The following is a 21,278-nucleotide window of genomic DNA, read 5'->3' as shown; positions in this document are numbered from 1 at the left end:
AACAGATCTGAATAGGCCTACACCAAGATACTTAATAATCACCTTATCAAATGTCAAAGACAAAGAGAGAATCCTGAAAGCAGCAAGAGAAAAGCAATCCATCACATACAAAGGAAGCTTGATAAGACTATGTGTGGGTTTCTCAACAGAAACCATGGAGGAAAGGAGGAAGTGGAGTGATATATTTAAGATATTGAAAGAGAAAAACCACACCCAAGAATCCTATATCCAGCAAAACTGTCCTTCAAATATGAGGGAGATCTTAAAATATTCTCTGACAGACAGTGACAGAGTTTGTGAACAAGATACTTGCTCTACAAGAAACACTAAAGGAAGCACTGCAGACAGAAAGGAAAAGACAGGAGTGAGAGGTTTGGAAAACAATTTTGGGAGACAGTAGCACAGCAATGTAAGAACACTGAACAAAGTTGACTGTGAGCATGGTTGAAAGAGGAAGGTTAGGACCATGTGGGACACCAGAATGAAAGAGGAAAGATAAAGACTGGGACTGTATAACTCAGCGAAACCTAGGGTGCTCAATGATTGTAATAAAAGGTACAAATACGTTTTTACATGAGGTAGAACAAATGAATGTCAACATAGCAAGGTGTTAAAAATAGGGTGGGATTGGGGGGAAAATACAATCAATGCAAAGTAGAGACTATAATTAACAGAGACATTGTATTATGCTTCCTTTAATATAATAAAGGCAATATACCAAAGCTAAATGCCTAAGGGGGGCGGGCATAGGGGAAGGGTATGGGACTCCAGGCATTGACTCTTTATTCTACTTTAGTTTAATGCTATTTTTCCTTTTGTTGCTTTCTAGCTGTCATTTTTTCTCTCTCTCTCTTTCTTTTTTTCTTTCTCCTTTGTCCCTCTACCTTCTTTGACTCTTCCTCCTTCTTTGTGGAAGAAATGGAGAAGTTGTTATATAGACAGTGGCGATAGTGCTGAATACCTGAATACGTGACTATACAGGGAACCAACGATTATTTACTTAGGATGGAATATATGGTGTATGAACAAAACCATCTTAAAAAGAAATGGGTTGATGAAGAAACTTTGAGGGCACTATGTTGAGGGAAATAAGAGAGACACATAAGGACAAATATTGCAGGGTCTCACTGATATGAACTAATTATAATATGTAAATTCATAGATGTGAAATATAAGTTACCAGGATATAGAACGAGGTTAAAGAATGGGGAGCAGTTGTTTATTATGAGCAGAATGTTCAACTAGGGTGAACTTAAACGTTTGGAAATGGACAGAGGTGATGGCACACACATTGTGAGAGTAACTAACAGTGCTGAATGGTGTATGAAGGTGTTAGAAACAGTAAGCTCAGAGTCATGTATGTCACCAGAAGGAAAGTTGGAGGTTAAAAGATAGGAATGCATAAAACAGTGAATCTTATAGTGGACAATGTCCATGATTAACTGTACAAATATTAGAAATCTCTTTCATGAACTAGAACAAATGTATGACACTATAGCTAGAAGTTAATAATAGAGGGGCATATAGGAAAAAATATATATACCTATTGCAAATATACTACATTTAGTAGTATTTTAACATTCTTTCATCAACAGTAACAAATGTACTATACCAAACTATGCATCAGTAATGGAGGGGTATGGGAGGATTTGAGTTTCCTTTTTTTTTTTTTTGTCTTTATTTCTTTTCTGGAGTAATGAAAATGTTCTAAAAATTGAAAAAAAAACTTTTCATGATGGATGCACAGCTGTATGATGGTACCATGGGCAATTGATTGTATACTTTGGATCTTTGGATAATTGTGTAGTTTCTGAACAATCTCAAAAAAATATATCACATCCACTAGAATGAGATAATTTAACACTGATTATGTATTATTCCCCATATTTGTCCACTTACAAAGCTTGACAGGCTTCATAAAGTATACAAAATAATAACATTTTCACCTCTTATTAAGGCAAGTTTGTGAAAATAATTTAATACAACCAAATCATTTCATGAACTTTTAGCTTACAACATTTTTTTACATAAGAAACATACAAAAAAAATTGTGTTTTATAAAAAGCCACTTCAATACCAGAAAAGAGTGATGAAAGATTTTGAATCCAGGTTGCTTTTGTAAAGGATGCTCTTTCCTTGTCTCAGATTCCAAGTACTATTCACCATCTTTAGAACCAGTTTTGCTTAAATGCTTAACCACATCAGCCCAGTTCCATTCTCGAGGAAGTTCCCCTTTGTGATCTGTTTTATCTGCCAGCTTATGTTTCTGGGCTTTTGAAAGTTGTTCTTTTTTGTCTTTTTTCTTACTTGATGGGGCTGTATTAGGAGTTTCAACAGAGATGATATTACTTATGGAAGTCGTAGAATTAATGGGATGGTGGTTCTCCATGAATTGTTCTTTATTGTCTTTGGCATATTCAAACAATGTGTATGTCATAGCAATTCCAAGATTAACTTCAACTGCTTCCTGTAATTTGGCTAATATATTCTGCTTTACAGCTGATGATATGGTGTTGTTAAAAAAAGCATTCATAGATGTAATTGGAGATGTTTGGGGATATGTTTCTGTCCAGGAAATCTCTATTAAGAAGGCTTTGGGATCACCATATTCACCTATCTTATATTGAAATGAAACTGGGCTTAATTTCTGGAAACTTTCATCTCCCTCATAAATTGAAGGTAACACTTCTAGTTCCACCTCTTGGTCCTCGTTGGCACTCAACGCGCCGGCCGCGGGTCGCCTCCCGGGCAGAAGGCATTTGCAAGGACCAAGCAGCAGTGAGGGCCATGGTCCTGGGACCTGGGCGCCCCCTTCGGCACCTCCCCGCTGCAAGCACACCCTTCGCACCCGCAGTCAGGAGTCAGAAAGAATCACTTTTAAGATTAAGTTAAATATGCCACCATTTTATTAAGTGTTTGTTAGGAGTACAAAGAAAGGAGGATTATGAGAAGTGAGATCACTAACTGCTGTGGCAAAAGAATGTCAGATCATTTGGAAAGCCTAAACTTTTGGCCTATTCAGACTCTTCTTTCTAAAATTACTGACTTGCTCTGATCAAGCTAAGTGGAACAAAAGAATGGAGAGAAAGTGGAAAAAGAGTCCAGTATGGACTGATAATCAGGCTCGGGCTAGGAAAAGCTAGAGAAGATTATATGTTTATATATTCCTTTCAAGCATTTAAAATAATATTTTAGCTATTGTCAATAAGTAGGTATTCTAATTGCTACAGTAAAATGTGCAAAGCTTACCTTCACAGACATAACAAAACAACAACAAAACAATTTTTATCCTTTCAAGCTTATGGAAGTTTCTGTTTTTCTAAAAGATATCAGGGTATGCCAAAAAAACCAATACTATAAAGAAAATTATGTAACAAATTGTTGGAAAACAAAATCTTAATTGAACAGAGATAGTAGGAACCAACTCTCACAAATAGAGATTTATCCTGAGTGATAATATATGGGAGGATATTTTAAGATACTTCCACGAATTATTCACGGCATCCCAACACAGACTCTGTGACAAGAACTTTTTGTATATGTAGTAGCTGTTCACAAGGGACGGACTTGTTGGCAATGCTTAGCAACAAGTTTCCTCAAATGCCTTGTGCTGATAGTGCCATCTGGTTTGGGACATGTTGCCAGAAAGACCTGTTAATCAATGTTCATTGGCTCTCTCTCTCTCTCCTTTGATCCTTTCACTTGAATTTTGACTATATTCAGAGTTCAGAGGAAAAAGGGATGGATATACATTTATACACTGTATACCAGGTATGGGTCTTTGTTAATCAGAAGAAAAATTCAATACTAAATAACCTTTGAGTTTTTCTATTTTGACCCTGTTTAATTATTTATGCATTTTAAAAACAGATATAACCCTGTAAGAATATTATTAACTCTATGAGAAACAAGAAACATGATGATTAAATACTGAAGTTGGATGATAATGGATGTATTCTTAATAAAAAAATGATAAAATTAACTACAGAAGTTAATACTTATTATCATTAGTATTTTTATTAATAATATATTCTCATTGAGCACCATTTATAAGCCAGGACCCACGCCTAATCCTTCCAAACTCTATTATATATTTATCATTGGACATGGTGTATAGCTAAGAAAGAAAAAAAATCTCAAGGAGACTGTGCAATCTTCCTGGGTTCATAAAGCCAGAAAGAACAGGGTTAAGAATTAATACTGACCTTTCAGGTCATTTTTGGTTTATTTTGTAGGGTTCCCCCCCCCCCCAAAAAAAAAAAACCTTTTAAGATGAGAACAGGATTTCTTCATTTTGGGGTTTTTAAAATAAAGAATGCATTTGAAGGAATATATATTCTTTCATTAAAAGCTTTGGCCATATCCTGTAAGTTTTGGTAGGAAGTTGTATTAGTCAGGCTATGATAATTGTGTAACAAACGCAGTAACAGTTTATTTCTCTCTCACTTTACAGTCTGTTGTGGCATGGAGACATCCAGGTAACCAGGCTTCGTTCATCTAGAAGCTCCACTCTTTTCTCAGTCCTCAAGTGGATTTGCTGAATCCAAAAGAGATGTATTGAGCACTCTCCACCCCTGCCCTGAAAACTATATTTTTATACAGTTATTTTATCACAAATAACTTTGGTTTATATATTTAGGTTATGGTGATTTATTGCTCACAGATATATGATAATTCTCTTTGTAAATTGTGCCTTATATCATTATTATAATGCCCTGCTATCTTACTAATTTCTTTTAGGCATGAATTCCAGTTTAGTTCTGATATTAATATTGCTACAGCTGCTTCAATTTTGCTTTAAAACTCTTTGGCTCTCCATTTATTTTCAATGTTTCTTTTTATCATTTTGCCTTAAATCTGTTTTTTGTGCACAGCCTTTCATTTGGAGTTACATTTAACCAATCAGACAGTGCCTGTCATTTAATGCAGTCCATGCACATTTACTATGATTTGCGTATAAATGATACTATCCCTTCTATCTTGTTTTCTTTTTTTAGTTTTAATTATTTTCCTCTGTTAACTTTACTTAATTTTGTTTGTTTGATCAAATTCTGATATGTTCTTTTTTATCCTTATTGATTTGAGAGTTTAGCTATAGTTTTCCTGCTATCAGTACTTCCTTTCCTTTTTGGGGATAAAAATGTTGATGACATTTAGATTCTTAGAAGTTAAAAGTGTTTACCCTGATCACTAAAGTGTAGTTACAGAAACTGTAGCTTCCAAAATATAGTCTTATATAATTTCCAATTAGTAGAGATAAAATAGAATGAGAAAAAGTGTAAAATCAATTCAAAAGAAGGCAAGAATGGAAATAAAATTAAACAATATTAACACTATTGATAGAAAATAAAACAATATCATAGAAGTAAACACAAATGTATTCATAATTGCAAAACAATGCTGACATAAATGAATTAACTATATGTGGTTTACAAGAGTCATAAAAACTTGAGGTTATAGAACATTTGAAAGCAAAAAGATGAAAAACTAGTAAGCTGGTATTAATATAAGACATTAATATCAGACAAAATATTGTTCTGTTTAGTATAGATAGAATTATTAGAAATAATTTATAAGGTCATTTCATAAACAGGAAGAGATAATAATTCCAAATTTGTGTGCACCAAAAATACATCCTTGCAATATGTAAAACAAAAATTGGCAGAAATATAAGGATAAATACACATATTCTCTGTTATAGTAAAAATTTTCTCATATCCTTTTTAGTAACTGATTAATAAAGCAGATAAGAAAATTCAGAAGAATAGAAAAGATTTGAAAACAGGATTAACAGATTTGATATGATTGGTTTGCATAAAGCATAGTAAACACCAAACTGTAGAATATACTTACTTTTTCAACCTCCAAAACAACTTTCACAAAAAACTAATCACATAACAGACCACAAAACAAATTTCAACAATTTTAAAGGATTGATGACATAAAAAACATTTTCTCTAACTACAATGAAATTAAACTAGGAAACTCAATGAGGAATGCAGTCTTTAAATTTGAAAAATAAGAAATACAATTGTAAATTATCCACGGGTCAAATAAGATAGAATCCTTGAAATCAGAAAATATTCTAAACTGAGAAATAATGGAAATAATAAATGTCAAAATTTGTGAAACATAACAAAAGTACATCTTGGGTGAAATGTAATAAATCTAAATGTTTTAATAAGAACATTTTATTATTGGTGAGCTCAGTATCTATCTTAAGAAGTTAAAAAAAAAAAAGAACAGCAAATAGACCTAAGAAAAGTAGAATAAAATGATAAAGATACATTTAAAAAAAAAAACAAGAACATAGGAAATTAAAAAAAAGATTAAAAAGATCCACAAAATGAATAGTTGATTTTTGAAATGAGAAATGAAATTGTCAGACTTGAGGCAAGATTGCATGAAAGAGATTGGGCAAATATAAGCTATATTGAAAATGAAAAAGATACAGAGGAAGCCAAATAAAAAATAAGACAATAAGACTATTCAAAAGATGATATGCCACTATATTTATCAACTTAGATGATATGAATAAAGTCCTGGATAAATAATACTTAGTTATAACCATTTAATAAATCGAATTAATGCTTTAAAGCTCTTCCTTAAGAAAATTTCAAGACCTGAGTTTTTCAGAGGCAAGTTTCTAAAAAATTTAAGAAATAAATAATTTCAATTGTATGAAATTCTTTCAGAGAACAAAGAGGAAACAGTATTATATTTATTTTGAATCAGGCATAACCTTGATGTTAAAATCTGACAACAACATCTAAGAAAGGAAAATGATAGGCCATATTTTCTCATGAACACATAGGCAAAAGTGCTAAATAAAAGCGTAGCAAACCATATCCAGTAATAAACTCAAGTGGTAAAATATCATGATCTAGTTGGGTTTATCATTGAAATTCAAAGTTACTTTATCAATAAAATAATGAATTAACTTAAGGAGAAAAATCACAATTATCTCAATAAGGCAGAAAAATCATTTTATATAATTCAACATTAGCACATGGTTCTACAAAGTTTAGTAAATTAAGCACATAAAGAAACTTCCTTAAACTTACAGAAGTTATTTGCAAACAAAATTCTGCAGTAAATATCTTACTAAGTGGTAAAATTACAAATAATTTCCTTTAAGATCAGGAACAAGTCAAGGATGCTATCTGTCATTACTTCTACTCAGCATTTTATTGGAGATTGTAGCTAGCTAACACAATAAGATAAGAAGAAAAAAATCAAAGCTATGGAAAGAATGAAAATCTAAGCTATCTGTAGATGGTATAATGATATCTGTAGACATATTGTTAGATTAACTAAGAGGATTTAGGGACTTTCCTAGATAAAATTCAATATGCAAAATTCATGTATTTTCCATACACCAGAAACAAGTTAGAAAATAGTTAAAAACATTAAAAAGTATAGTGCAATTTGTGAGTGAGACCTTTATAGGGGATGCGTGTAACCTTATTGAAAGAGATTAAAGAAGACAAATACATGGAGGGAAATAGTGTTCATGTATTTGAGCTCGATAGTATAAAGATGTTAGTTCTCCTTAACAATGTGTACGTGTGTATCTGTAAACTGAGAGAAAGTCACTATTTCAATCCTACAAAGCTGTTCACTATATAAACATCCTCAAAAACATAGTATGCATCAAAAATTGTCAGAATTGGTGCAGAAACACAACAGACCTTTGGAGAATTGCCTTTCAATAAAGGGTATGTTTTGTAATAAAGGGTTCTTGGACAATTTGCTAACCACATAAAGAGAATGTAATTAACTCACACACAAAAATTAATTATAATTAGTTTTAAAAACTAAATATGAAGGGAAAATTTAAAAAAACATTAGAGGAAATGTACAATAATATCATTATGAACTCAGATGTAAATACATTTCTTAAACAAGATCCAAAAGATTCAAATTATTAGGTTGAAGTTATGACATTGTAGATATTTAGCAGTGTTTGGCAACGAAAATGGAAATTTGTGGTTCTTAAAAATAAAAAAATATGATTTTGCTTTCAAATTAATAGAAACAAAAATTGATAAATTCGACTAAATTAAAATGAATAATTTCTGTTCATCTATATTATCCATATAGAAAATAAAAGACAAGCTATAAATTGGGAGAAAATATTTGCAACATATACAATAAGTATATAGAATGTATAAAGAATTCCTACAAATCATAAAAAGACAAATTTGCAATAGAAAAATGGGCTAATACTTGAACAAGAAAGGGAAACCAAGTGGTCAATATCCATATGAAAGAATGCTCTACCTCCTTAATAGTCAGGAAATTGGGTAAACTACAGTGAAAAGTACTCAATTCTAAAAATTTTAAAGTATGACTATATTGAGGGTTGGCAAGGATGTGAAGCAATAGGCGAATCCATATATTGGCTAGTGGAAGTCTAAATCAAAAGTAAGTTTCAAGGGAATAATAAAGTATAGTTCCATTTATAAACAATCCAAAAGCAGTAAAAACAAACAAACAAACAAACAATATATTGTCTAAGGAAACATACATATGTAGTGAAACTATATGTATATATATATATATATACACACACACACACACACACACACATATATATATATATATATATTTTTTTTTTTTTCCAATAAAGCAAAGGAATGAATAGTAGAAACTTCTGGAGAATCATCACATTGGTGGGGAGAGAGGAAGTTGTGTACAATGAAGGAAAAACCTATTGGAGGCTGCGCCAGTTTGAATGTATTGTGTCCCCCAAACGCCATTATCTTTAATGTAGTCTTGTGGGGCAGATGTTTTGGTGCTGATTAGATTTGCTTGGAATGTGCCCTACCCAGCTGTGGGTGATGACTCTGATGAGATAATTTCCATGGAGGAGTGGCCCCACCCATTCAGGGTGGGCCTTGATCAGTGGAGCCATATAAATGAGCTGACTCAATGAGAAGGAACTCAGTGCAGCTGTGAGTGATGTTTTGAAGAGGAGCAAGCTTGCTAGAGAGGAATGTCCTGGGAGAAAGCCATTTTGAAACCAGAACTTTGGAGCAGATGCCAGCCACGTGCCTTCCCAGCTAACAGAAGTTTTCCGGACGCCACTGGCCATCCTCCAGTGAAGGTATCCGATTACTGATGTGTCACCTTGGACACTTTATGGCCTTAAGACTGTAACTGTGTAGCCAAATAAACCCCCTTTTCATAAAAGCCAATCCGTCTCTGGTGTTTTGCATTCTGCAGCATTAGCAAACTAGAACAGAGGCTTCTCAAGTTATAGGAGTATTTTATTTCTTCACTTGGCTGGTGGATACACAGATATATGTTTTTTATTATTATTTCAGGTTTTCATGCAATTTTGTAAAGACTTTTTTTAAGTTGAAGGGACTTTCTTGGACCAACTAGTTAAAGGGTCATTATCTTAAAGATCCCAACATAAACTTTGAAAGCTTAGTAATTCGCCACTGATCGATATATACTTTTCAGAATGCAACGAGGTAGTAAACATTTAGTTTTCAGTCTTAACTATGAAGCCCCTTGAAGATAAATTCAGAGCCAAGAAGCAAACTGTAAAAAGATGAATTGTCTCAGCTGCTGTACAAATTGACCAATGAGAAGAAGGACTTCTGAACACTTTCCCTTGTCCAGTCACACAGATCATGCTTATCTCGGGTCCAGACATCCCTACCCTTCTCCTCTACATTTTTTCTTTCTTTATTTCTTCTGTTTGTTCCAAATAGAGTCTATTAGTGAAGTAAGAAGGCAAGCTGGTGGCTTAGGCATGGGTACCACGGCACTGATGTATTGAGGACAGGGATGGGTGAAGGGTTTTACCCCAATCTAACTATATGCTTGTTCTACCTTCCCTGGGACTTTTAAGGCAGTCTGCTTCTACTTCCTCCGGATTCCCAGATTCAAGAACTGCTGGTAACTTGCTTTAAAAAGTCATTTGTCTTCTCCAGGCTTCAAATTCCTTTCAAGTAAAAAAAAAAGAAAAAAAAAAAGTCCATTGGCTTAAATGATCTCTTTCAATATGTCTAGGGATTTTGAAACAGATTTCTAGAAGACTTAGCCAAAAACATATAGTCTATGGTTGGTTATAGCAGGATTTAAAGTCACATAGGTGAAGCTGCCATGGAGACATCCTTGAAACCATTCTGATCCAAAAATATTCAGACATATTGTTTAATATAAAGTTTAAGGCCTCAGCTGTGTTTTGACAAAGTCCCTCCTTAAGTGTTCCATCCCATTTGAAAATGCCGTCCCCTTATGGGAAAGGATTAGTCCAGGCTTTGAGAGAAAATGAGACCCACTTTTGTGCTGCTCTGGGACTAATCCTAGCACAACTTGCTATTTCTCAGTAAATCTTTACTGTTCTAAAGAAGATTATCTGAGGAAGGACAGCATAAACCACACGTTGTAGCCTTACCTTTTATGGCTCATACATGCTTTCAAGGGTGTATTCAGACCCAGACATTCCATTTACATCCCCTTGCTGAAAGACATAGCAAGATCTTTGTGATGTTTATTTTCTTGAGAAAAAGAGGCTTATTAGAACAATATCAGGAGATGATTATCGCAACAGAGGATAAAAAAATAAAGATAAACCATGTCTAAAAACAGGATACAATGGCTTACTGTAAAATGTAGTAGAAAATTTTGTCAGTATGTTCTCTATTTAGGACCACATCTTTCAGCCAGAGATTTGTCAAATTTCCATCAAGCCAGTTTTTTCTTGAAAGAGATCCAGAAAAAGAGAGGGTTGGTGAAAATGAGCTGACTTAATCATTAACTACAGGCATGCCTTTTTGAAAGCCTCTGCAACCCTAAATTACAGAACAAAGCAGGGGCCATACCATGTGTCAGCACCAATTTCCACTTTATTCCTGACTTGCTTTCCCAAAACACATTTGACTTACATAAGCATTGTATGATTTGCCATTAGCCTCACGTTATTTCGAAATAAAAGACAAATCTAACTATTGGGAGACAGAAAATAAATAATCCAGTACCCTATTTTTCCTCATGCCATTAGCAAAGGCTACATTTCCCAGGCAATGTGCAGTGAGTTGTATCCTCTGCCACCCTCAGTTAATGATTTCCCAATTCCTACAATGTAGTAAAGGAGAACACTCTTGTCTTTCAAATGCTCTGCTAAGAAAGGAAGAAACCCACTTTAACGATATGCAATAGAAATCAGTGTCTTTAGTTTATCAGTTGACAGAACAGGTATTAGAAGAAAATTCAACATATAGATATGCAATGGAAGTCAGTGTCTGGTTTATCAGTTGTCAGAATAGGTATTAGAAGAAAATTCAACATACAGGAAACTCACATTATAAGGTTGGATGTTAAGTTCATGCTAGTGCTGGTGGCCTTTTAAGGCAACAGGAAAGAAGTATTCACTTTTTTTCCCTTTGGAGAAAACTTTTTGACATCAAATTTTATTTATTTTAGCATATACGAAGTGTGAAAAATCATATATACTGTATATGCCTTAATAAGGCAAGGCTTTTTATTTTCTCAAAAATAAGCCTCTGGGTATAGAGTTACCTTACATTTAAGTTCTTTTGAAGTATTGCATATTATGTGGTGTCTTCTCATTGTAACAAAAAGCAGTAAAATCAGTGCTTTGGTTGTGGAGAGCACAGGTAATATAGCTATAGGCCAAGCTAACTTTTGACCTACATATACCACTACAGCTGAGCCAGTGGTCAAAATATGGGAATATGTCCATGGTTCAAAATACCTGTTTCTTGGAGACCCCATCCTTCACTGCTCCAGATGCCCTGGCTCCCCTCCCAGGACTCTGGAACACTTCATGACCCAGAAACAAAGAAAAAGATAATGCCCAGCACACAGGGGACCTCCTGAATTCCGCTTCAACCTTGTCATCATTTCTGCTCTGATTGGTTGAAGAGCATGCAGCATCCGTTGATAAATGTTTGAATAAAGCTTTTAGGTACAGGACAGATTAAATAAACCTAGAGTCCTATTATTATTATTATTATTATTATTATTATTATTATTATTATGTAGTTAAGTCCTTGGGATGAAATATGCAGTGAGAACATCAAGCATGAACTTTAACAGTTCTGCATTGTTTACAACTTAGATAGAATGAGGATGATGAGCTCTTAAAAAAGGTACTAGATGACTCAGAAATGGTTTACTGATTACCACCACTATTACTACAATGTTGATGATGCATGTAAAAGGTTGGAATGGCATTGTTTTGTGAATGTAAGTGTGGGATATTTGGTATTTTAAAGATTAATAAAAGTCTACGTTCTCATATGCAAATTCTTTGAAATGAGCTGTTTTGGGGGAATTGAGAATTTTTCAGGCTTCAGAAAGTACATATACCTTGTATTATATATGAATTGCTACAGGGTCTTGGGAAATACTCTAAAAAATAGACATGAATATTTACACTAAACTTTATCTATAAAATACTAAACAGAATTATATCACTTTAAGTAAGGGTTTGCCATCAAATGAGTTGTGAAAGCCTTAGTTCTTATATCTTTACAAAATTTGGAAAGACATAAGAAATTGTGGATTCATGAGTTATTTTATATAATGTTTTTAAATATGTGTGTGAATGTATTACACAAGTAGACATTTGAGTATTTCATTTGAATTTCTAACAGTTTATATCTTTATGTTTGATGTCAACATTTTGGTAGGGATTTTTCATTAGGAAATCATGGTAAGTTGCCTTATATTCCAGTATATATTTGTAGCATATATCATTGAAATAACTTCTTAACCAGAACCTGCTTTGTGATAAACATAATATTAGGAACTGTGAAACAGAAGTGAATAAGGTCCTGGGGCAGAAAGTCATTGTAATGCTAAATGATACAGCTTTGTGAGTGGGACTCCATCTAAGTCTGTTTATATATCCTCAGCATCTGTGATGTCAGTCACACAGTAAGCACACAAATGTTTAATGATTTCAACTGAACACAAGAAATATGCACATTGTGCTGGGAAGACCTCAGAAATATGAGTTATTTATTGTATTTGGAGGAGATAATATTGGGTCTTAATTAAACTGGGTTTTAAAAAATTGAGTAGAAGCCCTTTTTAGGAAAATGAGTATTGGCATTCTAGGAAGTGAAACAGCATATGCAAGTGCAGGATATTCATGAAGAGCTATGCTTTACTGAAATATAGTGAGTGGCCTGGGAAGACAGGACTGATGGGATATGAGAATGAGAAGGTAGTTGGGGAGACTGAGAAGTACTTTTGAGCCATTATTGTTTTGAATTTACCCTTTAGAGTCTCCACATACATAAGGTGGGAGGTTAATGAGTCTTTCAACACACCCTTTTGCCATCAAAAGACTTGGTAGTTAATATAACAAATAAATCCAGTACGATTTTATTTTGTCGGTTGAAATTCTCATTTGCTTTAAGAGGATGGTTTCTCCAGATAATTCTCCAAGTACTTTTGGCATGAAATTATGTGCTATTTTAGTCTCTGTCATGTGTATATATAGTTCAGGTTTGGCAAGCATTTCCCTAATTGCTTTTGTCACATATGTTAACTCAATTCCTAATTGCCTAAAGGGTTTTAATGATGGAAAAACACATTTTAAAGGCAAAACATTATGGATAGGCAGATTGTTTATAGTCCTTAGTTCTTTCTTGGCAAAAGAAAAATAAAATTTCACACACACAGATGCACACACACCCAAACAATTAATCACAGTGCATTTTGATACTCCAACTGTTTTACAAAGAGTATATAGCAAAATTAGATTTTTTCCCTCTTCTAGCTTTGTAACTAAATTGTTATTTAAATGTATGTATCCCATAAGTTACCCCCAAATCATTTAGAACTACCTTCATTGATTCTTGCCCACATTTATGTAATGTGAACTCCTGAAGGAGAAGTGTTACCAGGATGGTGCATGGACATGAAACATTGTATCTCATCACTGTCCATAGTAGTCATGGATAGTCACCGTGTATGGATGGTTAGTGTGTTTTCTTCAGTGTAAACCTCTGAGGAGTCCATTGCATTGTGGGTTTTTGAAACAAAAATAATTCCTGAAGTAAATGATTGGTAAGGTTAGCTCTTACTTTTCCCTAGATTTCAAGAAATTTAAATTCAGCAGTCTGAGTTTCTCAGCTGTTGCTTTACTATTGGATAGTTGTGAAATAGTTTCAAAAGCCACAGTCTAAGCTTCTGCACTTCAGTGGCTTACAGGGGAAGTTGTCCTTGTTTGAGGACAGAGGTTGTAGCTTTTGAGCTCAAAGTTGCTTTAGAGGTTGCCAACACATAAAGCAGTAAAATTTTACCTACCATTAAGACATGTGGCAGGAAAGAAGAGGCAGCTGAGGAAGTTTAAAGGGACACTGGACTGAGTAATGGAATAAGAAACCCTTCCTCAGGTAGTGAATATGTCAGTAGTATTAGTGGCATGCTAATTCTTCTTCCTCCTCAGCCATCATTTAATATATTTTTCTGTGTTTAGGGTGGAACCATAGAACTAGCAGAGAATGATGATTTCCTGCTATTTTAAACAAGACACACCTTCTATTGCAGACTGGCTAAGGACCAAAACTGAGGGGCGCCAGGAGAGGGAGCAAAAGAGGAAAACTTGGGACTTAGCCATGCATGAAAATGTCCTTATTTTATGTGACTGAACTTTTTTTTTTTTAATCAATCCATAGATTAAAAGAATTGAATGTTTGCATCAACACACTCTTGAATGTACATTTTGATTATTCTTGTACACAATGTTATGTTTATGGTATGGTTAAATATGCAGTTCTCTTCTACTATGAGGCGTGAGCAGGACTTAATTTTTTTGTTAGTTTGTTTTTAAAAATCCCAGTTGTGTGACTCTTCCAGAGACTGTTATGGATAGTTTTTTGTTTGATTAATTTTGTTTTTTCCGTTGAGTAGGCTCCAATTTACTAATGCTATCAAGATCCAGAATGGGAAGAGCAGGCAAACATCCCTTCTAGAGAAATGTTGCCTTAAACAGTTTACTCCTAAGTGGATTCCTCCCTACAGACATACAAGACATTTAGCTGGCAGAGTGAAACTTTAATTTTGCAATGTTAGGGAAGAGTGAGGAAGGGAGCCAGCATGTTTAAGGTATGCATACACAGGAAGGATTTCCTAGGAATAATTCCATCCCCTGCCACAGAATAAAAACAATCCACTCTCTTTGCCCCAGTTTCATTGCTCTCTTTACTAATTGAAGTACTCACTTCCCCTTATGAGAAACAAAAAATGATAGATAAAAATAAATGAAAAAAATCCAACTTTAAGCTCACAGAATATACGTTTAGGCAGAACACTGGTTGCGGTTGATGGAAATGCTGACTCAAATTCTCTCAGAGAAATAGAAGAATGTGTTAACTCTGGTAACCAAACTTAAGGAATTGCAGGCTAGAGTTAACCTCAAGGTCAGTCGGAATCAGGTCCTGAAAGCCACTGGGACTCTCTCTGCAGCTCTTATTTCTGCTTCTCTATGTGGATTGCCTTTATTTTCTCCCACTTTTCCCACACAGTGGGGAAAATGGCCTCCAGCAATTCCAGATTCACGTATTTTTCACAGGAGAAGAACTGAAACACACTCTTTTTGGTCCCAAATTTAAAAATACCAGGAAAAGAACCTGATTGACCTAACTTAGACAGATGTCCATTCCTGGATCAGTCAACCGTGGCCATAGATGCAGGATCTGAAAATGGGGCAATACACATTTGAACCATTTCTCAGAAGGAGGATAGAAGATCTATAGGGTACAGTCTATATTACACATAATGCCCCATATGTACCCCAAATTTTTAAATGATAAATTATAACATTTGGAACCCAGAATTGAAAACTTGGTATATTCTATCTGGAAGGTGAACAGTTTATCGGGGGTGGTGTGTGTGTGCAGGCACATGCAAGCGTATGTATACATGTGAATAAAAGAAAATATAGAAGAAAGAGAGAAAGAAAAAAAGTGCAATCATGGCATTGTAGAAAGCCCATATTTACCACAGGCAATTATTATAAATGCTGGGAAATCATGTGTGAGTTTTACTCACTGAGAGACAAGAACATTAAGTGGAATGATGTCCAAGCAGATTACTTTAGTAGGTGGAATAAGTTCCATTTTGAAATGAAGAAATATAAAAAGCACAGAATTCATTTCTTTTACTGCAACAAGCCTCAGTCAATGAAAATACCTTAGCATTAATACATTCATTTGTTTGCATTTGACCTTTATCTTTCACACAGACCTAGAATGGCAGACCATGGCTTAGGGGGCACTATAGAGGGCACAGGAATTGCTTTACATGTTCTAGAAACAACAGATTCTACATTTTTCTGTCTCAACTTTAAAAATATTAGATTTCAGATCCATACTGCTTCTGTTTCTCCATACTCCCCACCAAGCACATAAAAATCAAAGCAAAAATATCTTAAAGTAGAGTACTCTGCAGGTCTTTATCATTGTCTAAGTCGTATCAGGTGCTGGGTGTAGTTCTTACACTGGAAGTTTATGTACTAAATGGATAATGAGGACAAGCATGATATCTCCTTTATTTCCAGTCCTGTCGCAGGTCTGGGAACAGGTTTGAGAGCTATCAGAATATTGATATCAATTGACATTATGGGTCTAGATGAGATACTAAGGGAGATTTTATGGAGTGAGAAGAGATAAACTCAAAACTGAAATCTGGAAAATAATCCCACTTAAGGGGTTCTCTGAAGAAACTAAGGAAGGGCAGCCAGACAGGTGGAAGGAAATCCATAAGACAGCTGTGTCATGAATATAAAACGAAGACAGCATGTCTTATAGACAAGAGTGGTAAATTATGCAAAGTGCTACTGCAAATACTAATAAGATAAGGACCAAACAGTGTCCCCTGGTTTCAGCAATCAAGAGTCTATTGGTGGGAGGCGGGGCAAGATGGCGGACTGGAGAGCTGTATGTTTTAGTTACTCTTCCAGGAAAGTAGGTAGAAAGCCAGGAACTGCGTGGACTGGACACCACAGAGCAATCTGACTTTGGGCATACTTCATACAACACTGATGAAAACATGGAACTGCTGAGATCAGCGAAATCTGTAAGTTTTTGTGGCCAGGGGACCCGCACTCCTCCCTGCCAGGCTCAGTCCCATGGGAGGAGGGGCTGTCAGCTCCGGGAAGGAGAAGGGAGAACTGCAGCGGCAGCCCTTATTGGAAACTCAGTCTACTGATCCAAACTCCAACCATAGATAGACTGAGACCAGACACCAGAGAATCTGAGAGCAGCCAGCCCAGCAGAGAGGAGACAGGCATAGAAAAAAACAGCACAAAAAACTCCAAAATAAAAGCGGAGGATTTTTGGAGTTCTGGTGATCATAGAAAGGGGAAGGGCAGAGCTCAGGCCCTGAGGCTCATATGCAAATCCCGAAGAAAAGCTGATCTCTCTGCCCTGTGGACCTTTCCTTAATGGCCCTAATTGGTTTGTCTCTTAGCATTTCAATAACCCATAAGATCTGTGAGGAGGGCCCCTCCTTTTTTTTTTAATCCTTTTGTCTTTTTTCTAAAACAATTACTCTAAGAAGCCCAATACAGAAAGCTTCAAAGACTTGCAATTTGGGCAGGTCAAGACAAGAGCAGAACTAAGAGAGCTCTGAGACAAAAGGCAATAATCCAGTGGCTGAAAAAATTCACTAAACACCACAACTTCCCAAGAAAAGGGGAGTGTCTGCTCACAACCATCATCCTGGTGGACAGGAAACACTTCTGCCCATCGCCAGCCCCACAGCCCAGAGCTGCCTCAGACAACCCAGTGTGACGGAAGTGCTTCAAGTAACAGGCACACACCACAAAACTGGGCGTGGACGTTAGCCTTCACTGCAACCCCAGCTGATTGTCCCAGAGTTGGGAAGGTGGAGCAGTGTGAATTAACAAAGCCCCATTCAGCCATCATTTCAGCAGACTGGGAGCCTCCCTACACAGCCCAGCAGCCCAGAACTGCCCTGGGGGGATAGCACTCACCTGTGACATAGCACAGTCATCCCTCAACAGAGGAACAGGGGGTGCAAGGCCTGGAAGAGGGACCCACTTGCAAGTCTCAGAAGCCATACGCCAATACCAAAGACTTGTGGGTCAGTGGCAGAGAAAAACTGTGGAAAGACTGAACTGAAGGATTAGACTATTGCAGCAGCTTTAAAACTCCAGGATCACCAGGGAGATTTGATTGTTAGAGCCACCCCCCCTCCCTGACTGCCCAGAAACACGCCCCATATACAGGGCAGACAACACCAACTACACACGCAAACTTGGTACACCAATTGGACCCCACAAGACTCACTCCCCCACTCACCACAAAGGCAAAGCAGGGGAGATCTGGCTTGTGGAGAACAGGTGGCTCGTGGACTCCACCTGCTGGTTAGAGAAAATGTACTCGACGAAGCTGTAGATCTGATAAATTAGAGATAAGGACTTCAATTGGTCTACAAATCCTAAAAGAACCCTATCAAGTTCAGCAAATGCCAAGAGGCCAAAAACAACAGAAAATTATAAAGCATATGAAAAAACCAGACGATATGGAGAACCCAAGCCCAAGCACCCAAATCAAAAGACCAGAAGAGACACAGCACCTAGAGCAGCTACTCAAAGAACTAAAGATGAAGAATGAGACCATAGTACGGGAGACAAAGGAAATCAAGAAGACCCTAGAAGAGCATAAAGAAGACATTGCAAGACTAAATAAAAAAATGGATGATCTTATGGAAATTAAAGAAACTGTTGACCAAATTAAAAAGATTCTGAGACACTCATAGTACGAGACTAGAGGAAGTTGAACAACGAATCAGTGACCTGGAAGATGACGGAATGGAAAATCAAAGCATAAAAGAAAGAATGGGGAAAAAAATTGAAAAAATCGAAACGGACCTCAGGGATATGATAGATAATATAAAACGTCCGAATATAAGACTCATTGGTATTCCAGAAGGGGAAGAAAAGGGTAAAGGCCTAGGAAGAGTATTCAAAGAAATTGTTGGGGAAAACTTCCCAAATCTTCTAAACAACATAAATACACAAATCATAAATGCCCAGCGAACTTCAAATGGAATAAATCCAAATAAACCCACTCCGAGACATTTTCTGAGCACACTGTCAAACACAGAAGAGAAGGAGCAAGTTCTGAAAGCAGCAAGAGAAAAGCAATTCACCACATACAAAGAAAACAGCATATGACTAAGTAGTGACTACTCAGCAGCCACCATGGAGGCGAGAAGGCAGTAGCATGATATAGTTAAAATTCTGAGTGAGAAAAATTTCCAACCAAGAATACTTTATCCAGCAAAGCTCTCCTTCAAATTTGAGGGAGAGCTTAAATTTTTCACAGACAAACAAATGCTGAGAGAATTTGCTAACAAGAGACCTGCCCTACTGGAGATACTAAAGAGAGCCCTACAGACAGAGAAACAAAGAAAGGACAGAGAGACTTGGAGAAAGGTTCAGTACTAAAGAGATTCGGTATGGGTACAATAAAGGATATTAATAGAGAGAGGGGAAAAATATATATGACAAACATAAACCAAAGGATAAGATGGCTGATTCAAGAAATGCCTTCACGGTTATAATGTTGAATGTAAATGGATTAAACTCCCCAATTAAAAGATATAGATTCGCAGAATGGATAAGAAAAAATGAACCATCAATATGTTGCATACAAGAGACTCATCTTAGACACAGGGACACAAAGAAATTGAAAGTGAAAGGATGGAAAAAAATATTTCATGCGAGATACAGCCAAAAGAAAGCAGGTGTAGCAATATTAATCTCAGATAAAATAGACTTTAAATGCAGGGATGTTTTGAGAGACAAAGAAGGCCACTACATACTAATAAAAGGGGCAATTCAACAAGAAGAAATAACAATCATAAATGTCTATGCACCCGATCAAGGTGCCACAAAATACATGAGAGAAACACTGGCAAAACTAAAGGAAGCAATTGATGTTTCCACAAAAATTGTGGGAGACTTCAACACATCACTCTCTCCTATAGATAGATCAACCAGACAGAAAACCAATAAGGAAATTGACAACCTAAACAATCTGATAAATGAATTAGATTTAACAGACATATACAGAACATTACATCCCAAATCACCAGGATACACATACTTCTCTAGTGCTAACGGAACTTTCTCCAGAATAGATCATATGCTGGGACATAAAACAAGCCTCAATAAATTTAAAAAGATTGAAATTATTCAAAGCACATTCTCTGACCGCAATGGAATACAATTAGAAGTCAATAACCATCAGAGACTTAGAAAATTCACAAATACCTGGAGGTTAAGCAACACACTCCTAAACAATCAGTGGGTTAAAGAAGAAATAGCAAGAGAAATTGCTAAATATACAGAGACGAATGAAAATGAGAACACAACATACCAAAACCTATGGGATGCAGCAAAAGCAGTGCTGAGGGGAAAATTTATAGCACTAAACGCATATATTAAAAAGGAAGAAAGAGCCAAAATCAAAGAACTAATGGATCAACTGCAGAAGCTAGAAAATGAACAGCAAACCAATCCTAAACCAAGTAGAAGAAAAGAAATAACAAGGATTAAAGCAGAAATAAATGACATAGAGAACAAAAAAACAATAGAGAGGATAAATATCACCAAAAGTTGGTTCTTTGAGAAGATCAACAAGATTGACAAGCCCCTAGCTAGACTGACAAAATCAAAAAGAGAGAAGACCCATATAAACAAAATAATGAATGAAAAAGGTGACATAACTGCAGATCCTAAAGAAATTTAAAAAATTATAATAGGATACTATGAACAACTGTATGGCAACAAACTGGATAATGTAGAGGAAATGGACAATTTCCTGGAAACATATGAACAACCTAGACTGACCAGAGAAGAAATAGAAGACCTCAATCAACCCATCACAAGCAAAGAGATCCAATCAGTCATCAAAAATCTTCCCACAAATAAATGCCCAGGGCCAGATGGCTTCACAGGGGAATTCTACCAAACTTTCCAGAAAGAACTGACACCAATCTTACTCAAACTCTTTCAAAACATTGAAGAAAATGGAACACTACCTAACTCATTCTATGAAGCTAACATCGATCCAATACCAAAACCAGGCAAAGATGCTACAAAAAAGGAAAACTACCGGCCAATCTCCCTAATGAATATAGATGCAAAAATCCTCAACAAAATACTTGCAAATCGAATCCAAAGACACATTAAAAAAATCATACACCATGACCAAGTGGGGTTCATTCCAGGCATGCAAGGATGGTTCAAC

General features: G+C 35.7%; 1 protein-coding gene across 1 annotated transcript in view; it reads right to left on the bottom strand.

The window, feature by feature from the left end:
• Positions 1-2,155: 2,155 nt before the first annotated feature.
• The window catches only part of LOC119535437 (RWD domain-containing protein 4-like), a 46,943-nt gene continuing 27,820 nt past the window's right edge, over positions 2,156-21,278 (bottom strand). The window contains exon 2 of the mRNA XM_037837791.1: positions 2,156-2,840. Within this exon, the coding sequence (XP_037693719.1) occupies positions 2,156-2,840 (685 nt within the window). The remainder of the gene's footprint in view (positions 2,841-21,278) is intronic.

Source organism: Choloepus didactylus, chromosome 5 (genome assembly GCF_015220235.1).
Source record: "Choloepus didactylus isolate mChoDid1 chromosome 5, mChoDid1.pri, whole genome shotgun sequence".
Classification (NCBI taxonomy): domain Eukaryota; kingdom Metazoa; phylum Chordata; class Mammalia; order Pilosa; family Megalonychidae; genus Choloepus; species Choloepus didactylus.
Note: the sequence above shows the minus strand (reverse complement) of the source record. Positions and strands in the feature narration are given on the sequence as shown.